At 37.2% G+C, this 19026-nt stretch overlaps 1 protein-coding gene across 4 annotated transcripts in view; it reads right to left on the reverse strand.

Moving 5' to 3' along the window:
• Positions 1-19026, reverse strand: part of DOCK4 (dedicator of cytokinesis 4) — a 223059-nt gene that overhangs the window by 50099 nt on the left and 153934 nt on the right. For all 4 annotated transcript variants that reach the window (XM_063155266.1, XM_063155267.1, XM_063155265.1 and 1 more), the window contains 4 exons: positions 15763-15890; positions 13519-13653; positions 9479-9577; positions 3160-3254 (listed from right to left, as the gene is read on the reverse strand). In XM_063155266.1, the coding sequence (XP_063011336.1) occupies positions 3160-3254; positions 9479-9577; positions 13519-13653; positions 15763-15890 (457 nt within the window). The remainder of the gene's footprint in view (positions 1-3159; positions 3255-9478; positions 9578-13518; positions 13654-15762; positions 15891-19026) is intronic.

A 19026-nucleotide genomic window follows, 5' to 3' on the forward strand; every position in this document is an offset into this window, starting at 1 on the left:
AGGAGCTAAGGATGTTTTTGCATGTTCTCTTTCCATTACAAAATACAACTCAAAAATGCATTTCTCTGCTTTAGTGCTAAATTTGCCTTTTTAAATGTTACTTTATTTCCCAAATTTTAGAAGTCAATTAGCAGTTTATAATGCTAGCCATTAATACTTTCACACATTGGGCATCAGAACATCCAGAACTATAGATCATGTATGTGTCATCTTGAAACATCTTAATTTCTGAAGAGTTACAGATTTGACTTCTTGAGCTCATAGTATCTTCTGGTTTTGGTGGGTTTTTTAAAAATTTCCCAGACAGCATCCAAGTATCAGATGCTACATAATTACTGAAAATATTGCAACTAGAAAGAAGAAAAGCCCTTAGGAACCAGGGGGCAGTGAGATTTTTATATGTAAATACAGTATATTGTACAAATTATGGCATTTTAAGACTTAAAAATATTTCATGTAATTCTAGTTCTGCATACATAAGAGAAAAAAAAAAAGTAATTTCTCTCTCAGGAAAAGCTTACTCCTTGATTATATCCTTGCTAAGACTTATTTCTTCGCTAGGCTCAGACAGGCTAAATCTTTCTTCCTGTAAATATCAGACAGTTTGAATTCGTATATCACTCTAGGGACAGGGAGGAAAGCAGTGCAGCTGTTGATGTGATGGCAGTGATGGGTGATGTGACGACACACACACTGCTTCAGGTGAGCTACAGTGAGTGAAAGGCCAGACAGATAGGAGGCAGCCATGGGATATAGGAAATACAGCACCTGCTTTATTCCTGGGAAGCAGAAGTTTGAAAAGACCTGGACTGTTATTGGATCACTCAATTCTGCTCTTAAAAAGATGGGCTAGAACTTCTAGCTTTTTCTTTTAGACATGCATGGAGCAGAGAGTTCAAGAAGTTCTGCCTTCAGTTCCGGAGAGTCTCAGATCCCTGGAAGTGCTCTGGCTGATGAAGTCTACTTCAAGCCAACTAGGACTAATAATAACCACAATCAGACTAAACCTCCCCAAACTAGCCTTCCTCCGCATCTCAACCCATGCATTCTTCAAAGCCATGCTCTTCCTATGCTCAGGAAGAGCAGCTCACTTCTCTCCGTGGGGCAAGCAGTGCCCTGATTTCACATCCTGCCTTTAGGCTATTTCCTTTGCACTTAAATGTTTTGGGCTGGAACAATTCTAGCAAAGCTACTACTCTGTGCTTTTGAACACTTTGAGGAAGCTGAAGGAAGGCAGTCACTGCCATTGCAGTGAGAAACACGAGGTAAAGGAAGAAGCTCCCATTCAGAAACAGCTCTGGAAAAACTCTTTGCAGCTGATGTGAGAACAGAAGCAGATTTTCCTTTCTGCTGCCTCAAAAAGGAGCAGAATAGGGACATAGGAATAACAAGGCTTCAGCCTTCACCACACATTTAAGTACACCTGGTCAACCCTCTTTTTCACAGCAAACTAGCTCTTCCTCCGCATAGGAACAAATTCCTAGCCAAGCAATTATTCAAAGCTGAATTGGTAAAGATGTGCTCATATGTGCTATAGTGGGCAGAAGTGCTTATGGAATTGTGTTATCAGGATCAGTTAGCTGGTCTGATGAGCTCCTCGTGGCCAATTCCCACCAGCAGTTACTGTCAGCTTCTGCCTATCTTCTTTGCCTGACAGAACTGGGCAGAGACTCACCTCCTAGATGGTGAGAAACAACATGACATGCATTAATAAAGGGAGATGTGTTATGGTTACTGAAACACTGGAGAAGAAAAGTGCTCCTTTTGCAGAACTTGGTATCATCTGAGTATCACCAGCCATGTAGCTCATGCCAAGGTCGTTCCTAAACCTTAGTTCTGTACATGTCAGCTGTTGCAAAGCCATCTGCCAAGCCAGCTGTTACTGGAATACATAAAAATTTCTAAGACTATTCATTTTGTCTAAAAGTTCCTATCTTTTTTTTCCTTCCTTCTTTCTTGTGTTTCACTGTTTATTTCTTAAACATAATTACTAAATGTAGACTGGTATCAGTCATACCTTATTTAATGTCATACACAGAAACAAACGATCATATCCATTCTTTAATTAATAACTTTTTTTTTTTCCGGAATTCAAACTTTAAAAGATTAGCAGCACTGAGGTAATAAAAATTAACAAAAAATTGTTTCAAGTTATGACAAAGTTTGAATGAGTACTGTTATGCTTAAATACCCATACACACACATAACAAATACAGATCATAAACCCAAGTGTTGTTAAATTTAATTGTATCAATTATATTGCTACTAGTAGTATGTATAGCACCACAAATTTAAATTGGCCTTGAAGCTAGCAGGCACAATGCAGACTAAAACTGAATTTTAATCAGGCATTGCAATATGTGTCATGAAAGTTTAATGATCCTTCATTCTGGATTCCTAGGTCTCCCAACACAGCATCCTTCCTCTGCTGACACTCTTTGCATAACTGTGCTGACTGCTCAGCTGGGTTATCTGATCTAAAGCTAAGACTGTAAGAAGGATAGGTAGTAATAGACATTAAATAAAACTTAATATATTGTTTCAGACCTGTTGTAGTTACTTCTTAAAAATGCTGGGAACCCGTTTCTTTAAAAATAAGGCCTGAGCAGAGAAAGAATGGCTGATGGGCAGGATTCCTCTGAAAATCTCACTCAGCAGTGCTAAGAGCCTTACATGACTGTTGCCTTGTGCTGTACCTCATTTCCTGATTTGTGATTTTTCTGACAAATACTAAATGAAAAAACATGCAAAAGCATCTTTAACAATATTACAGTTGATAATTTCTTCTTGAGAGCAAACAGATCTTTACCAACTCAGAGTTTCAAGAAACAGATTTGAAAAGAAGTTCCTTAGAGACTTGTCACTTGTTACTTGGAAAACAAAGCTGTTGATGCTTTGCAGCTTTATTCTGTAAAAGTGTTTCTGACTTTCCAGTTATATGTGCTTACTAAAATTCAGACCAGAAAGAGGTATAGATTATATAATAAATTTGTGGTATAAAAGAAGTGCAGAGATTTGAAATCTTAAATTAAAAGAAGAAAAATTGCAGCCAGCATTTAAAAATACATTAAATTTTTATTACAAACATCATATAACTTTATTTTTATCATGATCTGTGAATACTACTCATACTTTTTAATAACATTAAAAATGCCTTACTTGTTTGCAACCAAACGCATGACTGTCCAGTCTTTTGGAAACATCTCTGGTCGTATTAGTATCCGAAATACTGTGAAAATCTGCAGCAGGAAATCCTTTGGAAGGAAAAGAAGTAGTCATATGTCTTTGCTGCTTTAAAAAGAGCAGTGAGCTTTAAAAGTATTTTAATCAGAGAGAAAAAAAATCATTATAGAAATAGCAGAATTCCACTTATTTTCACCATAGAAAAACCTCTGAAAGCCTTTTTTTTATTACTTCCCAAGAATTTTCAAATAGTGATTTAATCCTTTCTTCTTAAAGTGATGAAAATAATATAATGTTCCATTTGATTGACAGCAATGCATAAAAGAAATGTCAAAGATGCATTTGGTTTCCACCCATACACTTCCACAAATGCGATGTTGAGAACAATTTGCAAATCAAAAAAGCACTTTACAAACACCAGAGAGTTCAGAATATCTCCTTAATCATGCCAGGTTTTCATCACTTTCAAGATTCATTCTAAAAGCAGCAGAGAGAGTGTAAGGACAATTTTGTCATTGACTTGACAAAGACCAGTGACTCCAGTCGAGATGCCCAGGCCCCATAAGCGGTAGTGCAGCTGGCTGGCTGTGTGCAGGTCACTTAACCTTTCTGCTTCATTTGCTGGATTTAAATAAAACAATCAACACCTGTGAGCTACTTTGAATGGAGAAAGCACTGCCTGAAAGTTTTTAGCATTATCATCTCCTTTGTCATGTAACTCACTAATAAGTAACTAAACTATTCCTCTCAGCACATGGGTTTATTCAGTTTTTCTTTTCACAAATAAAGCTAACAACAAGGAACCATCTTGATTATGTATGGTACTGGCAGTATTCTTTTAGTACGAAAATTGAGCTGTTGACAACATGAAGAGCATGAGGCAAGTGATATAAACACATCTAACAGAACCAGTGCAGTACCTGACCTTGAAATGTTTGGTATTCATTCTGCCCACATCATTTGTAGAGAGTTACCTCAAAACACAGATGAGATGAAGATACAAATAATTTTGAACACCAAAATATATTCTCAAGTGCATTTACCAAAGTGTAGATGACAGGCACTGCACAACAGATGCCTTTCATTAGAGAATCACTGTAAAGGGGGACGAACACAGGCACTGGGTAAGGCAGATGAGATCCCCACACCCACCCACCAGAGAAGATTACATAAAAGAGACAACCTGTTTTCTGAGCAAGATGCCAAAATATTATCTGTATTAAGGAGTATAAATAATACTCACTGCAGATAACGTACTGTTTGAAGGCAGGTGACCAGCTTTACAGATAAACAAGTACCTACCTCTACAAACAACACAGCTATGCCAGGCCATTTTTTTATAGGTTTGCACTTTGTATTTAAGTGCCCTTTTATTTTGCAGAGGTTACCTCCCTTCCCTGTGAGTAATCCCACAGCTCTGTGCCATAATCCCAACAATGAGGCAATAGCTTGAACATTGCTGCATATCACCTCCCAATAACATCCCAGATTCTTTCATACTCCCTTTTTATCTCCTGTCCAGACACAATACACGTTTCTACCATTAGGGATCTCACCAGTGGACTGCTGAACTGAAGAGGCCAAATGGATGTTATTGGGAAACCATAAAACCATGCAGTGGTGTGAAGATTTAAAACCCAAGGGCTGTGTGAGGTGGAAACATAGCACCTTTGAGATAGCTTGTTCAAAAGTCATTAAGAATAACAGTCAGAAAGATCATATGAACTTCATTCCTTTGGGTAACTAGGCTAGAATCAGAATACATCTTTTACTCCAAGCAAACCTTAAAAACAAAGTAAATGTAGACACTGGCATTACATTTTGAATCATTAATACCAGGCTAATTATTTCTAATTTTCACTGAAAAAAATAGCAAATTGTGTCATCAATGTAGCAATATTAGCTGCAAAACATAGATTTAGTAACAGATTTTAACATTTAAAGAACATTTCTGCTGGCAGTTTAAGTCAGCTAACATTTGGTTGGTCAAGTACAGATAGAATTAATGTCTCATATGTCTTCTATCTCAAAAGACAAAAAGGAAGTAATTTTGTCTTTTACAAACTCTAAATACCATCTCTTAATATTTCTACTTAAAGTTCATAAGGTCGAGTTCTATTTGTAAGATAATACTATATATTATCTTATTAGTAGTACTAAATGGGTAATAAACTATAAGGTTTACTACTAATTCCTACCATTTAAACAACTTCACACCTGAAGGATGGGATGTCATCCAGAGGGACCTGGACAAGCTCAAGAAGTGGGCCCATGGGAATGCCATGAGTTTTAACAGGACCAAGGGCAAGGTGCTGCAGGGGGGTCAGGGCAACCCCTGTATCACCACAGGCTGGGGGATGAACAGATGCAGAGCAGCCCTGCCAAGAAGGACTTGGGGTGCATGAGAGGCTGCACTGAGCAGGCAGAGTGCCCTCCCAGCCCAGAAAGCCAATTGCAGCCTGGGCTGCAACAAGAGCAGCGTGGCCAGCTGGTCAAGGGAGGGGATTCTGCCCCTTCTCCACTCTGGTGAGACCCACCTGGAGTGCTGCATCCAGCTCTTAGGCTTCATTGATCTCTTGGGGTACACCTATAAAGCATTTTCATTTGGGTCAACAGTCCACTTTGAAGCTAATTGCATCATGTTCCACTGCTTTGGTTCATGCTGTAGGATTACCAGGCTACATGATATCAAGGCTTTGTAGAGCGTCCAGAGTGCCAAAAGCCAGTAAGAAAGAGGGTGGTTCCACAGTGAGCTGGTAGTTCCTGGGCAACTCATCCATCCCTTGGCCAGTTCCTTTTCAAGATCTTCTCTGCTTCATTGCTTTCCTAATCTACATCAGAAGCCACCTAAATGAGTGGCTTTAGACCCACCTCTCTGCCCCAAAACTCATCCTTTCAGAAGTCCCACATGTGAGTGGATGTCCCTGAAGAGCAGGGGAAGGATGGTGGCTGGAACTGTGCTTCTCCACCAGAGACACTCCCCATGCCCAGGGATCTCACACAGCCTGTGTCCCAGGGGCCATTAGAGAGCAGGGGAATAAATCCACTTGGTGTTAGGGGATGGCACCCACCTTACCCTGCTCAGGCCCTAGAGCTGGAAGAGAGGGATGACAGAACTAGTAAGATTTACACCCATCCCTATGAAATATTACCTTTTCCTCCATCAAATCTCTATTCTGTCACACTATGTAGGTACACTGCCAATGAATAAAAACTAGGCCTTCTGGTAGGTGCTTACTTGTTTTGTCTTCTTTTAATCTATTAATTAAAAACCCCAAACATATTGATCAATGCCACCATGCTTTGGTCAAAGCTGCATTGTGCTAACATAAGTTTTTACATTCACTTTCCCGCTGATCTCCTGCTATTCATAGCTTCCACTCTTACCTTTTGTCATAAATTATATTTGAGATTTTCCACAGCAGCAAATATCTGCCTAGAAGGTTGCCTCTGGTTCTATAAATTACTGTAAAATATATGCACTGGGAGTAGAAAGCATTTTGTGGTAAGAAAAAAGATCATAACTTTAAAATAATATTGAAAGATAAAGGGAAGCATTTAAAATTACCATCTTGTTAAAGTCAGGGTTTCAAAAAAGAGAGCGAAGTATAGCATCTGGTTCTACCACTCAGTCATGAAACCCCTGTCAGTTCTCTTATACTTTATTTGCATCTTTTCAAATATAATATTTTCCCTATCTTCTGCTTTTACTGGAAAAAAGCTCTCTTAAGAAACTAAAAAACCAGTTACCATGTCAATTACTTTAGACAAATATATTTACCAAAAAAGAGAGAATATTTGCATAAGCAATCACTAATTTAAGGCATCACTCAGATGCATGTCATAAATATGTGTACGTGTCATTCCTTTAAAGTCTCTATTTTGCTTCTCTTTGTTGAGCAAGATGGAAACAGCCTTTAGTAAGTTTGGTATACACTGCTAAACAACAAAAGAGAACTGCAAAACTTTCCTTCCTTCTTTGCAAGTACCTTCATGAGTGAGTATTTGTTTGGAGAAGTCATTTGTTGGGGGTATTTTTATCAACAGTATCACAAATGCTGTGCAAACATACATTCATGCAAGTACTGACATGGTCACCCTGAGAATTAGTCTGGAAGAAAGATGAAATGCCATGTGGTACCAGTGTCCAATTCTTTAGTATAGATGGTTATTATAACCAGAGGTAGCTAAAGCCAAAAAGCAGAGCACAAAGTAATTCAAAAGCCTAGGTTACACTCCCTTGTAAACAAGATAAAGTTTCCCTTGGAAACATCCTATCAGATCTGTAACTAATAATGTGGCTTCAGGAAGACCCAGCTCACTTTGATACTACTGACTAGAGACAAAATGAGTAGTCAGAAATCCAGCTAGCTGATGGTAGTTATCACAGAAGCTTAAATCCCAAGTAGCCACCAGATTAACTGAGGCTACCATTTTAGCTTCTAAAGCATCTCAGGGAAAAAAAATGCCTTATCTCTGATATTAACACCTTTTGAATTTTCATTTATCCATACTGATATAATTTCCTAAGATATCTCAAAAGAAAGAAAATTCCACACTTAGCAATCAAAGCTGAAAAGCAAAAAGGGAAGTAGCAAGATGGTTTTGATAGCCCAGTCATACATAATCACCTCATGATTAACAGCAGTGGTGGTCTCGCACACTAACTCTCATCTTTCCCTCTTGCTCTCAGTGATATTTGATATTTCCAAGTGAGGGGAAAAACAATATATTATTTAAGATGCAGAAGAGAAGGAATGCTGCAATGATGATGATCAGACTGCTACCACTGAATCACAGGTTGAGCTGATGCTGATTCGATGAGATCTGAATGGAAATAAGAAATTCTGGACTTGAGTTCTTAAGACCTCTGTTGTGATAGCTGACGGCACCAGCTACAGCTGCTTTCCATATGTCTCTGTGTAATAGCAGAGTATGTGCGTGGGGGGAATTTCAATGTGTCAAATCAAACACCATTCAAGCATTAATTCCAGAGATTTCTCATATTCTAGAAGGAAGAAAAGTCTGAATAAACTCAACACTGTGTTTCACAGATATATCAAACAGAAATAAAGCCTGAAACCTCTAGGAATACCTAGAGGTTCAGAACTCACACAAAAGGTAAAATATTTCAACTTAAAATGCCTAGGTTTCATAATATTTACTAAAAATTGCCTAAGGATAGCAACTATGCTAGGTGAAAATAGATGCTGTATTGCTTATATAACAATAATTCACCCTATACACCTCCTAGGTAGTGCTCTTGATTTCTTATAACCTCTTAGCAGCATTTTCTATCTGCCAAGCTCTATATGACCACCTCACTCAAAGAAAAGGCACTCATAAATGATATGCTCTCTTCAGTTTTAAGCAGCTATCAGGAATTTAAGTAAATCTGAAATTGCACCATGACTAGACTCCCCTTTCCGGCAGCACTCGAGTATATCAAATGGTAATTAAGGAGTGACACCTAAAATATATTATCACATTAGGACATGATTACTGGCTAAATAATGTGCATAAATGATTACTCAAGATTTTTTGTGTGGATCAAATTTGGTACTATATAACTTTCCAGGGTCCAGTGGAATGGAAATCTTAGTGGTTACGTTTATGCAGGAAATCTTAACTTCAAGAAATTTTTTTTTAATCCCACCCCTCCTCCATAAAGGAATTAAAAATGTTTTATGTCCACAAACCCAGTAACTCAATTCCTGAAACTGGTAGAAGTTGTCTTAAGAGACCTCTGCAGCTACTCTTTTCTATGATTGAAATGAGCAGACAGACATTAGAAGTCTGACACATCCTCCTGCCAATGGACATGCTGCACAGCTAAGAAAAATGAAGAGTTAGTTGATTATGCATTTCTCAAGCTGCATGTTTGCTATTGCCATACATAATTTAATGAATGAAAAAAATAAGCAAGTATAACAAGCCAAACATAAAATCCCCCAATTGCTTGACAGTAAGAATCTAACAAGAGCAGTGTAACCTTAGACTGACACAATCTTTAGGAGAGGTTTAGAGGCTAAGTTCATGGCTTTAAAGAAAATTTACAGTTTCCTCCATCCAAATTCTCTCTGCTGTCATTGCAGAAGCAATAACAGCCTTGCCCCACTGTGACAGTGGACACAAGTTCCCAATAAAAGCTGTGCAATAGTCAGCTAATCTGTAAAACACATTGCATTTAAATACTGAAGTGATTCGTCAAAGAACAGGGACATCTTAAAGGGAGATAAATCAAAAAGAGAAATAAAAAGGCCTAAGCAAGTGGAAACACAATTCTGTTACTCACCCTCAGATCTTCCTTTGTGCTGAAGCTATCCAGAAGCTGCTGATAATGTCTATCAGTCATTTGTCTCAAGAGTGACAATAAGCAGGAGACAAATTCCCCCTGTTCAGAAAAGCCAAGAGGAGAAATATTAGAATGTTTTTTGCACTTGAGCTTAAACTCTTATATTATAAGCACTTGAAAATAATTAACAAATGCAAGGGAAATTATTCTACAATTAGGCTTCAACTCCATATTTTGTGAAAATACATTGATTGCACTTCCTTCCCATTTAAGGAAATATTTTTTCCTAAATGGAGTTTATTTGCTTGGAAAAATCTATTTTAATTAGTTCCAGCAGGGCTAAACCAGTAAAATTTTTATTTGTTATTTATTTGTTTTCCTTGTATCTGTTTTTAAACAAATTACTTAGATTTCTAGAATTACAACCTCTTTAGTCAACTCAGCTTTGAAACAAACATAAACAAATATATTTTGCAAGAATTCTGGGAAGAATGCAATTGTTTTCCTTTAGGGAAGAATTAGCTGGGAATTATTAAAAACATTCTGTCATTTCAATCCCCCAAGATTTGTCAAAAAGAAAACTCATTCGTAGGACTGAACAAACTTCAAAAAAGTTTTGATCAGAAATTTCTTTGGGCTTACAGTAGAATTTCTCATTGAAAGAGCAGAGTACTGCACTGGGTATCTCCAGTGAGCAGACAAACAACTAAGATATTATAGGAAGGAAGAGGCTCTTCCCTTCACCCTTTCCTGTCTGCTTATTCAGTTTTGGACTGGGAAGAAACACTGAATGGTTTCAGTCAGGTCTGACTGCAGAATTGATGAGGACAGGGAAGAGTCAAAGGTTTGGTTTGCATCCCAATGCTTAGAAAGAACAATTCTGAAGTCTCACAAGCTTGCTAAAGAATGGGAAATATATTTTTGCCTGTACCAGGATTGGAGAATGAGACTGAGAGAACAGACAGGTGATAACGGTACTTTAAAATGGTGCCTTTCATTAGCTCACCAAGTGAAATTTTGGGAATATTTCCCTCTATCCTTCTTTAAAAAGAGAAGATGATATTCAAAAGAAGCAATGTGTTTTCACAGGAATGACTGTTCTAGATTTTACATTGGAAGGCCTAATTAATTTGTGATTATACCTGGTAATCATGTGTGAGGTGATGGCTTTCACTGGCAACATGGTGATATTTCTACACTGAAGTAATGATTCTAAATTTCTCACTTCCCTTTATTTTACAGTAAACACAGCATTCATAGAAACATAGAATCACAATCTCAAAACAATACCCTAAGGCTACAACATCTCTCAATACTCATGCTCTGGGCATAAACATAAAGGTTACAGCTGCTGTCTTGTAAATATCTGTATATCCAATTGCTAGCTTGAGTTACAAAACTCCTTCCCTGCCTAGGCATTTTAAGCAGTCCTTTTTAGTCACCTTTTTCTGTGTTCCTACATTTGTTTCAACTTATATAGTAGTATATTAAATATCACAACCTATTATAGAGAGCTGTACTATTATAGTTGACAGACAGATTAGTGTTATAAAAGTATAAACTTAAGCTTATTGTTAACTGACTTCAAAATTTGAGCTTTTAATTTGAATGTAGGTAGCTATAAAGGCTGATTTTTAAAATAGCAATGCACATTCAGCCTCATTTTTTGAGCTCAACATAAATGCATGTTGTAGGATTTCTGTCAGTGTTGGCCACAGATTAACTTTCAAATCATGCACAAAAGCAAATTCCACACACATAACAACTTTGCTAAAAAAAATTTAGGGTTCAATTCCAGTGTCAAAAGTCAAGCCAAGCAGTATATTAAAACCACTTAGGTAGATTCCTTAAGTAATTTTTTGTGTCTTATTTCAGGAGCACAATTATTAAAAGCCATGGAGCTTTCAATTAAATTGCAGCTCATTTAGGCTCTGAGGGACTGAACTTTCAAGATCTAAAATCAATTAAAGTTCACTTTAATTGGAGTGCTTTCTGCTAATTCTTTATATGCAAATGCATTTTTTCTGAAGGAAATTCAAAGGTCTAATTCAGTGACAAAACAAAGTAGAAATTTCCCTTTCAACATTGCATTAAATTCCACGTTTGCCAACGCAACATCCGCAACACTGTCACCCTGAAGCCGCGTCTGCTTCGTGCTCAGTTTAAAGCATCACACCCACCTTGCAGGTTACCACTGAACAAGCTGCTGACTGAAAATTAAATGGTATCCAGCTACCACAGCTGCTTGAAACAAGTGGTGGAGTCACAGCAGCACAAAGCCCAGAGCTGCCTGATCTGATGCTGTTTCTTGGTGAAGAAAAACAGTGACACATGGGACTACTTCCACAAGGAAGACTATGTCTCATTCAAATCTAGGGTATTTTATTAAGTGTGCTCCCATGGCACGTCACACAAGGAAATTTTTATGACACATGCAGTTTGAAATAATAGCAATATACTGGAACAGACTCTACTTCTGTACTCACATTGAGTACTTTATCATACATGCTCTACAAATAGTTCCAAGAATCTGGCTCCATGTGCTGCCAGAAGCCCATACTTCATGATATTTCTACATAAATGTATATAATTGCCTTATGCTGTGCTGTGAGTCACTTGCACATTAAGTATTCTTTGAGAGCTTGCAGTGACAATAACATGGCTTTTCTCATGCATAAAAGAAAATTTTGCAACCTGAAAGCACTTTCAGAGCCTAATTTTTTGATGGTGTAAAAGAATTACCCAGTCATGTTGTTTAATGAAAACTTAATCTGCAAGCAAGGGGATATCTCATAACAAGCCAATAAAATCAGAGCTTTGCTACACTAACAGTCTAACACTATCACCCTTTCTTTAGCTTAGATTTCCTTGTGGTGGCCTGATATGCCACATGGCATACATTTGCAATTTTTGTAATTTAAAGAAAAAATCTCCCAAACTCTTATATGCTTATTGCTGTTAAACCACAGTGATTAAGCATTACAGAGCTTGGTCAGCTCCATAAAATACTCCATATACATTTTGTTCTCTGTGGGTCTAAAGTAAAAGAGAAAACAAGCAAAAAAAAAACCAAAACAATGTGGCAACACTTTTTTTTTCTGCAGTTATTAAATGCTTTTGAAATGTTTGATCTCAGAGGAAATTCTGGTTTGAAAAGCAACCCTCTATTCATTAACAAAAACTATTACAGTGTAAACACTGAGCAATTAATTAATAAATGTATGAGATGGTGAATCACTCAGCATAGTATGTTTTCTGCACTAAATGCTAACTCCTCACATTTTCTTGGGGTCACATCCCTGGGTATATTAGAACCAATTTTCCCTTAAAAAGCAAAGTGAAAACCTTGCTGCAAACAAAGCAAAATAACATTTCATTTTATTTGATCAACGCTCATCACAAAACTTTCTGTAAATGCCTGTATTTCAATCTTCTAATTTCCATGAGTTGTTATAGCAGGTTCACCAAAACATCATTTGCTAATCTTCTAAATCTATCCTGTATGCTCAGCTTCATGTGACAAAAACAAAGCTCAAATGCTCAGCCCAGAGAACAACAAAATGCCTCTCAAGTAATAAATTTAGATTAGTACAAATTATCACAGATTCTGCAGGCATCTTTATAGAGTTGTTTCATCATGAAAAAATGTATGCATTTTAGGAACTATTATTGATTGGTACTCTTCTATTTTCAGGAATTCAGACTGAAGGAGAGTTTCAGAAAGTTATTATATTGCAAACAAAAGGAACATACTGAAGTCATTACCAACCTGAAAGTTTCAAAAGAAGTGTTATCTTTTGGGCTTGTTTTTTTGCTTTGTTTTGGTTTTTTTTGGTCACAATCTATAAATAAACTTAATGAAAAAAATTACTATATTCACTAAAAATTAATAGAATGCAAAAAAGGTTTTCATTGTTCTCCTCATTCTCTCTTTTATACACAAATCTAACACTGAGAATTGCAACATAAAGACAATATATTCACAAGTCTAGTAGTCCAACTAGTGACAATTGTGAGCTCTTTCATTGCAAGAAACTTACAGTCACATCTTGAAACTGGAGGCGCATAGCAGAGCCTGATGGTTGTGGTCGGCTGGTGATCTCTAGTATGGTCCTTAACAGAATATCTAGCAGACTGTTTACAATCACATCAATTTCTTCCAGGACTGATTTTTCCTTAAATAAGAAATAAAACATTTAAGATTTTAAAACAGAAAAATGACCACAATTACAATTCCTCTGATGGAGTCGTAGAAACCAATTACACTTTCACTATGAATGCTACATTTAAGAAACAAGGACTATTGTCTAATTGTTGTTAGATATTGTTTAATTCTATTCGTCTTTTTTTCCTAACAGTTTTCCATTAATTGCATCACAGTTACAGGGATGATTTTGAATATGTAAATATTCATTAAATTACCATAGCTCTATTTTCTTCACTTGACATTTAGAAGAAAGCAGTAAATAATATACAAAAACTTTTCGGGCAAGATTTTTATAGGTAACACTTACATATCTTCTGGGGAAATTGCCAAGAAAGGCTTAAAATCCAAAAAAGCAAAATCCTGTTTTACACTTTGAAACTATCAGCAGAAATAAGCAGATGGTGCTCAACCTTCAGGACATGCTTCATCCGTAAGGCCCAGCTATGCTGCTCCCCAGCAGCTGAGCAGCACAAACAAATCAGTTCGTGAATACCTCAGTTACCAGCATGAAAACACTGGATAAAGCCAAGTTGTAGTTACTTCTCCATTTTAATTCAGATGGAAATATGCTTTCCCTCCTTCAATGTTTAAAGTCTCCACTGCAGCAGAAACCACCATCTTAATCTGAGCAATTTTATCCATTGTTTACCATGACCCTTCTTCACAGAAAGAAACACTAAATAATCAAATGCACACAACCAAGCTAAAACTCAACTGACAAACAAATAGATCAGCTTTACTGACATTGAGGTGTAGGAGTGATTTGGGTTTTTTCTTTTGTTTATTTTTGCTTCCTAGACACTCTAAAGCATATGATTTGTAACAACACTCAAAATTCCCTTTTAGACTTAAGTTGAATCTAGTATCAAGCCATGTTCTCTATCCCTTCATCTAGCATCAAAGAACTGTTAAACTGGCTTCTTATGACAACAGTACACAGTATATTTAGGAACTCCATCCACCATGAGGACCCTTCTTTTTACTACTACAAACTACTTTTGGAATGAGCAAGAGCCTTAATTTTCAAAGCTGCCTTACTGCAAATTCACTTGTTCCCTCAATCTCAAAATCATCTTCATTATAATGGAAGGACTGAAATTCTGTACTGATGTACCAAAAAAACATGTCGAAGTCACCAAGTTCTTAATAATTTCAATTACTCAAAGAATACTAAAAATAGTATCTGCATATCCTGAATATTTGGGAGAGTCTTATGTAGATATCCACTTGTAATTGTGTAAATCTCTGGTTTGGTGACTCCAAATGGAAGATCTCGTGAAATGCATACAAGTTATGTAAAGTTTTGTCCCAGGCCAAAACCACAATTCTGCTTTAGTACCTATCACTTTGTCTTGTGATGAGATTTTATACTTATCCAGGAGCAGCTGGAAGGAAGATGATGTTGCAGTGCCAAAGGTGCAAGCCACATCCTTATGAAATCCCTGGCAGAGCAACTTTAATTGCTGAAAGAGGTATGAAATGAAGAAGCACCTAAAGGAGCTCGCACTAAGCATTACAAGGTAATGTATGCTGCCCTTGACATGCATGTATTGCACTAATTACAGGCAATGCTTGGTTTGAATTGCCTTGTATCCTGCTGTCTGTCAGAACATATCATCACCTTCCCATTTGCAATACACCTGTCTGAGCGAGCTCTCATATGCAGCTTTCACACATTAATTCACAAACTTCAGAAACTGGCCATGAAGTTTATCAACTAGCACCAAGTGCAATCTCCCTTGCAATGCTCATATCAATCTCTTTATCTGGATCAGCCCAGTGTCCCCTAAGAATACACAGCCCACAATAAAAAATGCCCCTAAAGAAAGCAGACATTGCTTTCTTTCCAACACAACGCTCAAGAATTACAAAAGCTTGTCAGAACACTATGTGATAAAATTAAAATACTCATGCATGGAATGAAAAGGGTCATGAAAAAGTCAAAATGGCATGTTTATGTAGATTCATTACACAGAGAATCCCTTAAAATGCTCCTGGGCAAGGTCCAGCTTGTGTCATTAAATGTCACTGAGCCATATAAAGAAGTTCAAGTGGATGTGACATGGTGTTTACTCACTGAGCTGTTCTTCTTGATGAGGCAAAATATGTTGCTGAGGATACGGGCACACATTATAAGGTCCTTCTGCTCTTGTAAATGCATATGGAGATGATGTAAAACTACTGGAAGAAGAATGCATCGAGAATCTGGAAAAAATGAAAAATTTCATGAATAGGAGCTTCTCATAGAGTGATTTAATTTTAATACATCTATCAAATACGTCTTCAGTCTTATTTCTGATAAGCAGAAGCTTTTGCTAGCTTTAACAAAAAGGTTTGAGAAGCAGAAGCTTTTACTTCACAATCATGAGCAAATGTTTGAAGAGTAAACAATACGCTGAAAGTCACTCTGTTATATCATGGATGAAGAAGAACACCACTGCGTGGAATATACTACATATAAAAGAAATTTCAAGTATTTCTTGAACTGTCATCCAAACTTAATTAAAAAAAAAAGTAGAACAGTAATGTCTCTAATCATAACAATGAGAAATTATGCTCTAGTGTTCCTGCCATGTGACAGGATCCATTTGCACGCCAAGGTTCTGACAGACTTCAGCAGGAACTTCTATTACTCTACAAAAAAGTTCTACTTTACAGCCAGCAGCAGTATTTTCAGATTTCTTTCAGAATTCTTACTTTTACAGATTCCTCACTCCTACTGAGTATGAGCAACTTAGACTATTGATTTTTACATAAAATAATTTGCTTTTCCACTCTTTCATTTTCTAAACATAGCTCTTTGGTGTTATTTGCTGTCCTGATTTTGCTGAAAATTATGCAAGAACATAATTAACATGCTACTTATTTCTGCCTCTTTTTATTATGATTAAAGAAAATATTAAATGGGAAGAACCCTAATACTTATACTTGTGATAACACTTTAACACCTATTCACAACTTGATAAATAGGAAGGATATTACCTGTTTTCATTTTGTTGTTGTTTTAAAATATTTTCCGTAATTAAGAAATTCTATTCCCATAGAAATGTACTTGAATAATTTCCTCTATTAAAATTTTAATGATTATAAGAGGCATTATAGATATATATTCATCTACTCTCTTTGTTCATTAATGCAATTATATGCTAAAAATTGATTTCTCTAACTGGAAAATTACTCTTTTAAAACAATTTTGCCATGCAGTTATTGTTTGTGGATTACACTTTCTATAAACACTTTCCCCCCCTCAATTATTTCCTCTAGTTTTTCGATGAGGAAGAAGAAGATATATTTATTCTGAGATTTTATTTCTTTAATGTTTCTCTTGCTTACTGAAACACAGCACTAATCTTGTTATGCTTGACTATCCCCTTGTTTTCATTGTCTAGTCATCTTTATAATAAAAGACAAATCACATGGACAAGCCCATTTGTACACACTATTTAAGTATACTTGTATTTTCGAAATAAAAGCTTGCTTGCTCTTTCTAAATGGGTGTTTCATGCTTATTATTTATTCAGGTATCCCTCTGTATCTTCCTGTGAAAGAAAATAATGATCAAAGGCTGCAAGGCAGTAAGTAAATGACCATCAATCAGTTGAAAACCAGTGGTAGAGAAGCCCAACACTTGGCAATAAATAGCCTTTCTCCAGTGACAGCTTATTTCTGCAAGTGCCTCAGCAGGTTTTCATCAGGACTGCCCTGAGAGTTCCCATCTGCCTGCAGCACCACAAACGGGGGGAAGTTTCTCAAAGAAACCAAGGCAGCATATTCTTTTTCTCTACCTCAGAACCTGGCTTAGCCAAGGGTTGTTCCTGGTGTTCTGAGATGTCAAACGTGCACAGCTGCCACTGACCCATCCACTGCAAGACTTCTAGGGTTCAAAGGGTAACTGGGCAGGGAAATTGCCAATGTGCAGACCTGCGGTTGTAAAAGTGCCACCTTCTGATCCCCACTGCTAAATCTGCTTATTGATTCCTATTGGATGAAAAAAGAGAGCTGATGCCTTCAACTGAAGCAGGATTTTCATATTTGTATAAAAAAGACTGAGCCCCTGGATTAGAGGGGATGGCTCCTTTTCCCTGCATTCTCTTAGGCCTTACACATATGGAATTCTTGACTACCTGGCAATCCATCATCAAGGGACCAGATGAAGGGTTCACTGTAAACCAGTCTGTGACTCTGTGGCTGGGGTACTGTGCTGGCAAGCAGGTGACAGAAAGCTCAATCCAATCACTACTCAACTCCACACCTCTCACAGAGCAGTAGTAGTGGCTCTTTCACACATTTCGTGTATGAGCATTATGGTTTGGGCCACAGATCCTCTCTTCCAGCTACAACTCAAATCCCTCAGTCCAGAAGGTCAGAAGAAACCAGGAGCAGCCCTGTGCCAAGGTTTTTCTTCTTGGTTAACTAGACAGTTTCCTGATGAGCCCACACAGCATTTGGTACCTCACCTGAAGTGCCATCTACTCTGTGAACTGCTTACACATAAGTGCAGCATCATGAACTACATTTTGAAAAGGTCCCAAAAGTCTACATGTAGCAACATTTGACTTGTAAATAGGCAGCTTTTATACACAACATGGCCTGAGGCATCTCAGGCAAAACTGAGCATCCTCATTCAACTGTTTCAAGTATCCCATTTTTGAAAAGCTTTATAAAATGATCAGAAACTCTGGTTAACCAGACCAAATGGACTAGCAAAAAGCATCTTACAATGACTTGCAACTATATAAGGGAGGCAATAGTGCCAGTTATTCAAACAACCACCACATATATCACAGCTTTAGATATATTCCTTGCAAGCCCAGAATCTAAATACCCCACTGTCGTGATCTGTTTAGCTGGAGAGATGTAGTGCTATTACAGAAAAGGAGAGCTGGGTCATTCACCTCTGGATTCACCAAGGACTGGGTGAGAAAGTTTGGAGAATATTTGTCCAAGTTACTCTTTTTCCTGCTAATTGTCAGCTGCAGTGTTCGCCACTGGATATAGATAAAATAATGAGTGCAAGGAATGGTGCAATAATCAGAACTCTGAGCCATCACTCACTGTCCTAATTTTTCTTCTATGCAGGAAGTCAAATTAGCTGACTGTTTTAAATGCTAATATTTGCCCTTTACAAATATTATACAGAAAGACAAGGAAAAAATCATGACACAGAGCTTTTCAAGTATGTGCTTGGCATAATTAGAAAGAGGGCAATCTTAGACTCTGGGCAATCCTTGTGACTTCCCTATGCAACATTAACATTTAATACACAGCACATCTTTCCTGCCTAATTTCCATATAGTGGTAATGCCTCTGCAGAGAAATACTTTCTTCAGTCTTGTATATT

The sequence above is a fragment of the Melospiza melodia genome, chromosome 4 (genome assembly GCF_035770615.1).
Source record: "Melospiza melodia melodia isolate bMelMel2 chromosome 4, bMelMel2.pri, whole genome shotgun sequence".
In the NCBI taxonomy this organism is placed as follows: Eukaryota; Metazoa; Chordata; class Aves; order Passeriformes; family Passerellidae; genus Melospiza; species Melospiza melodia.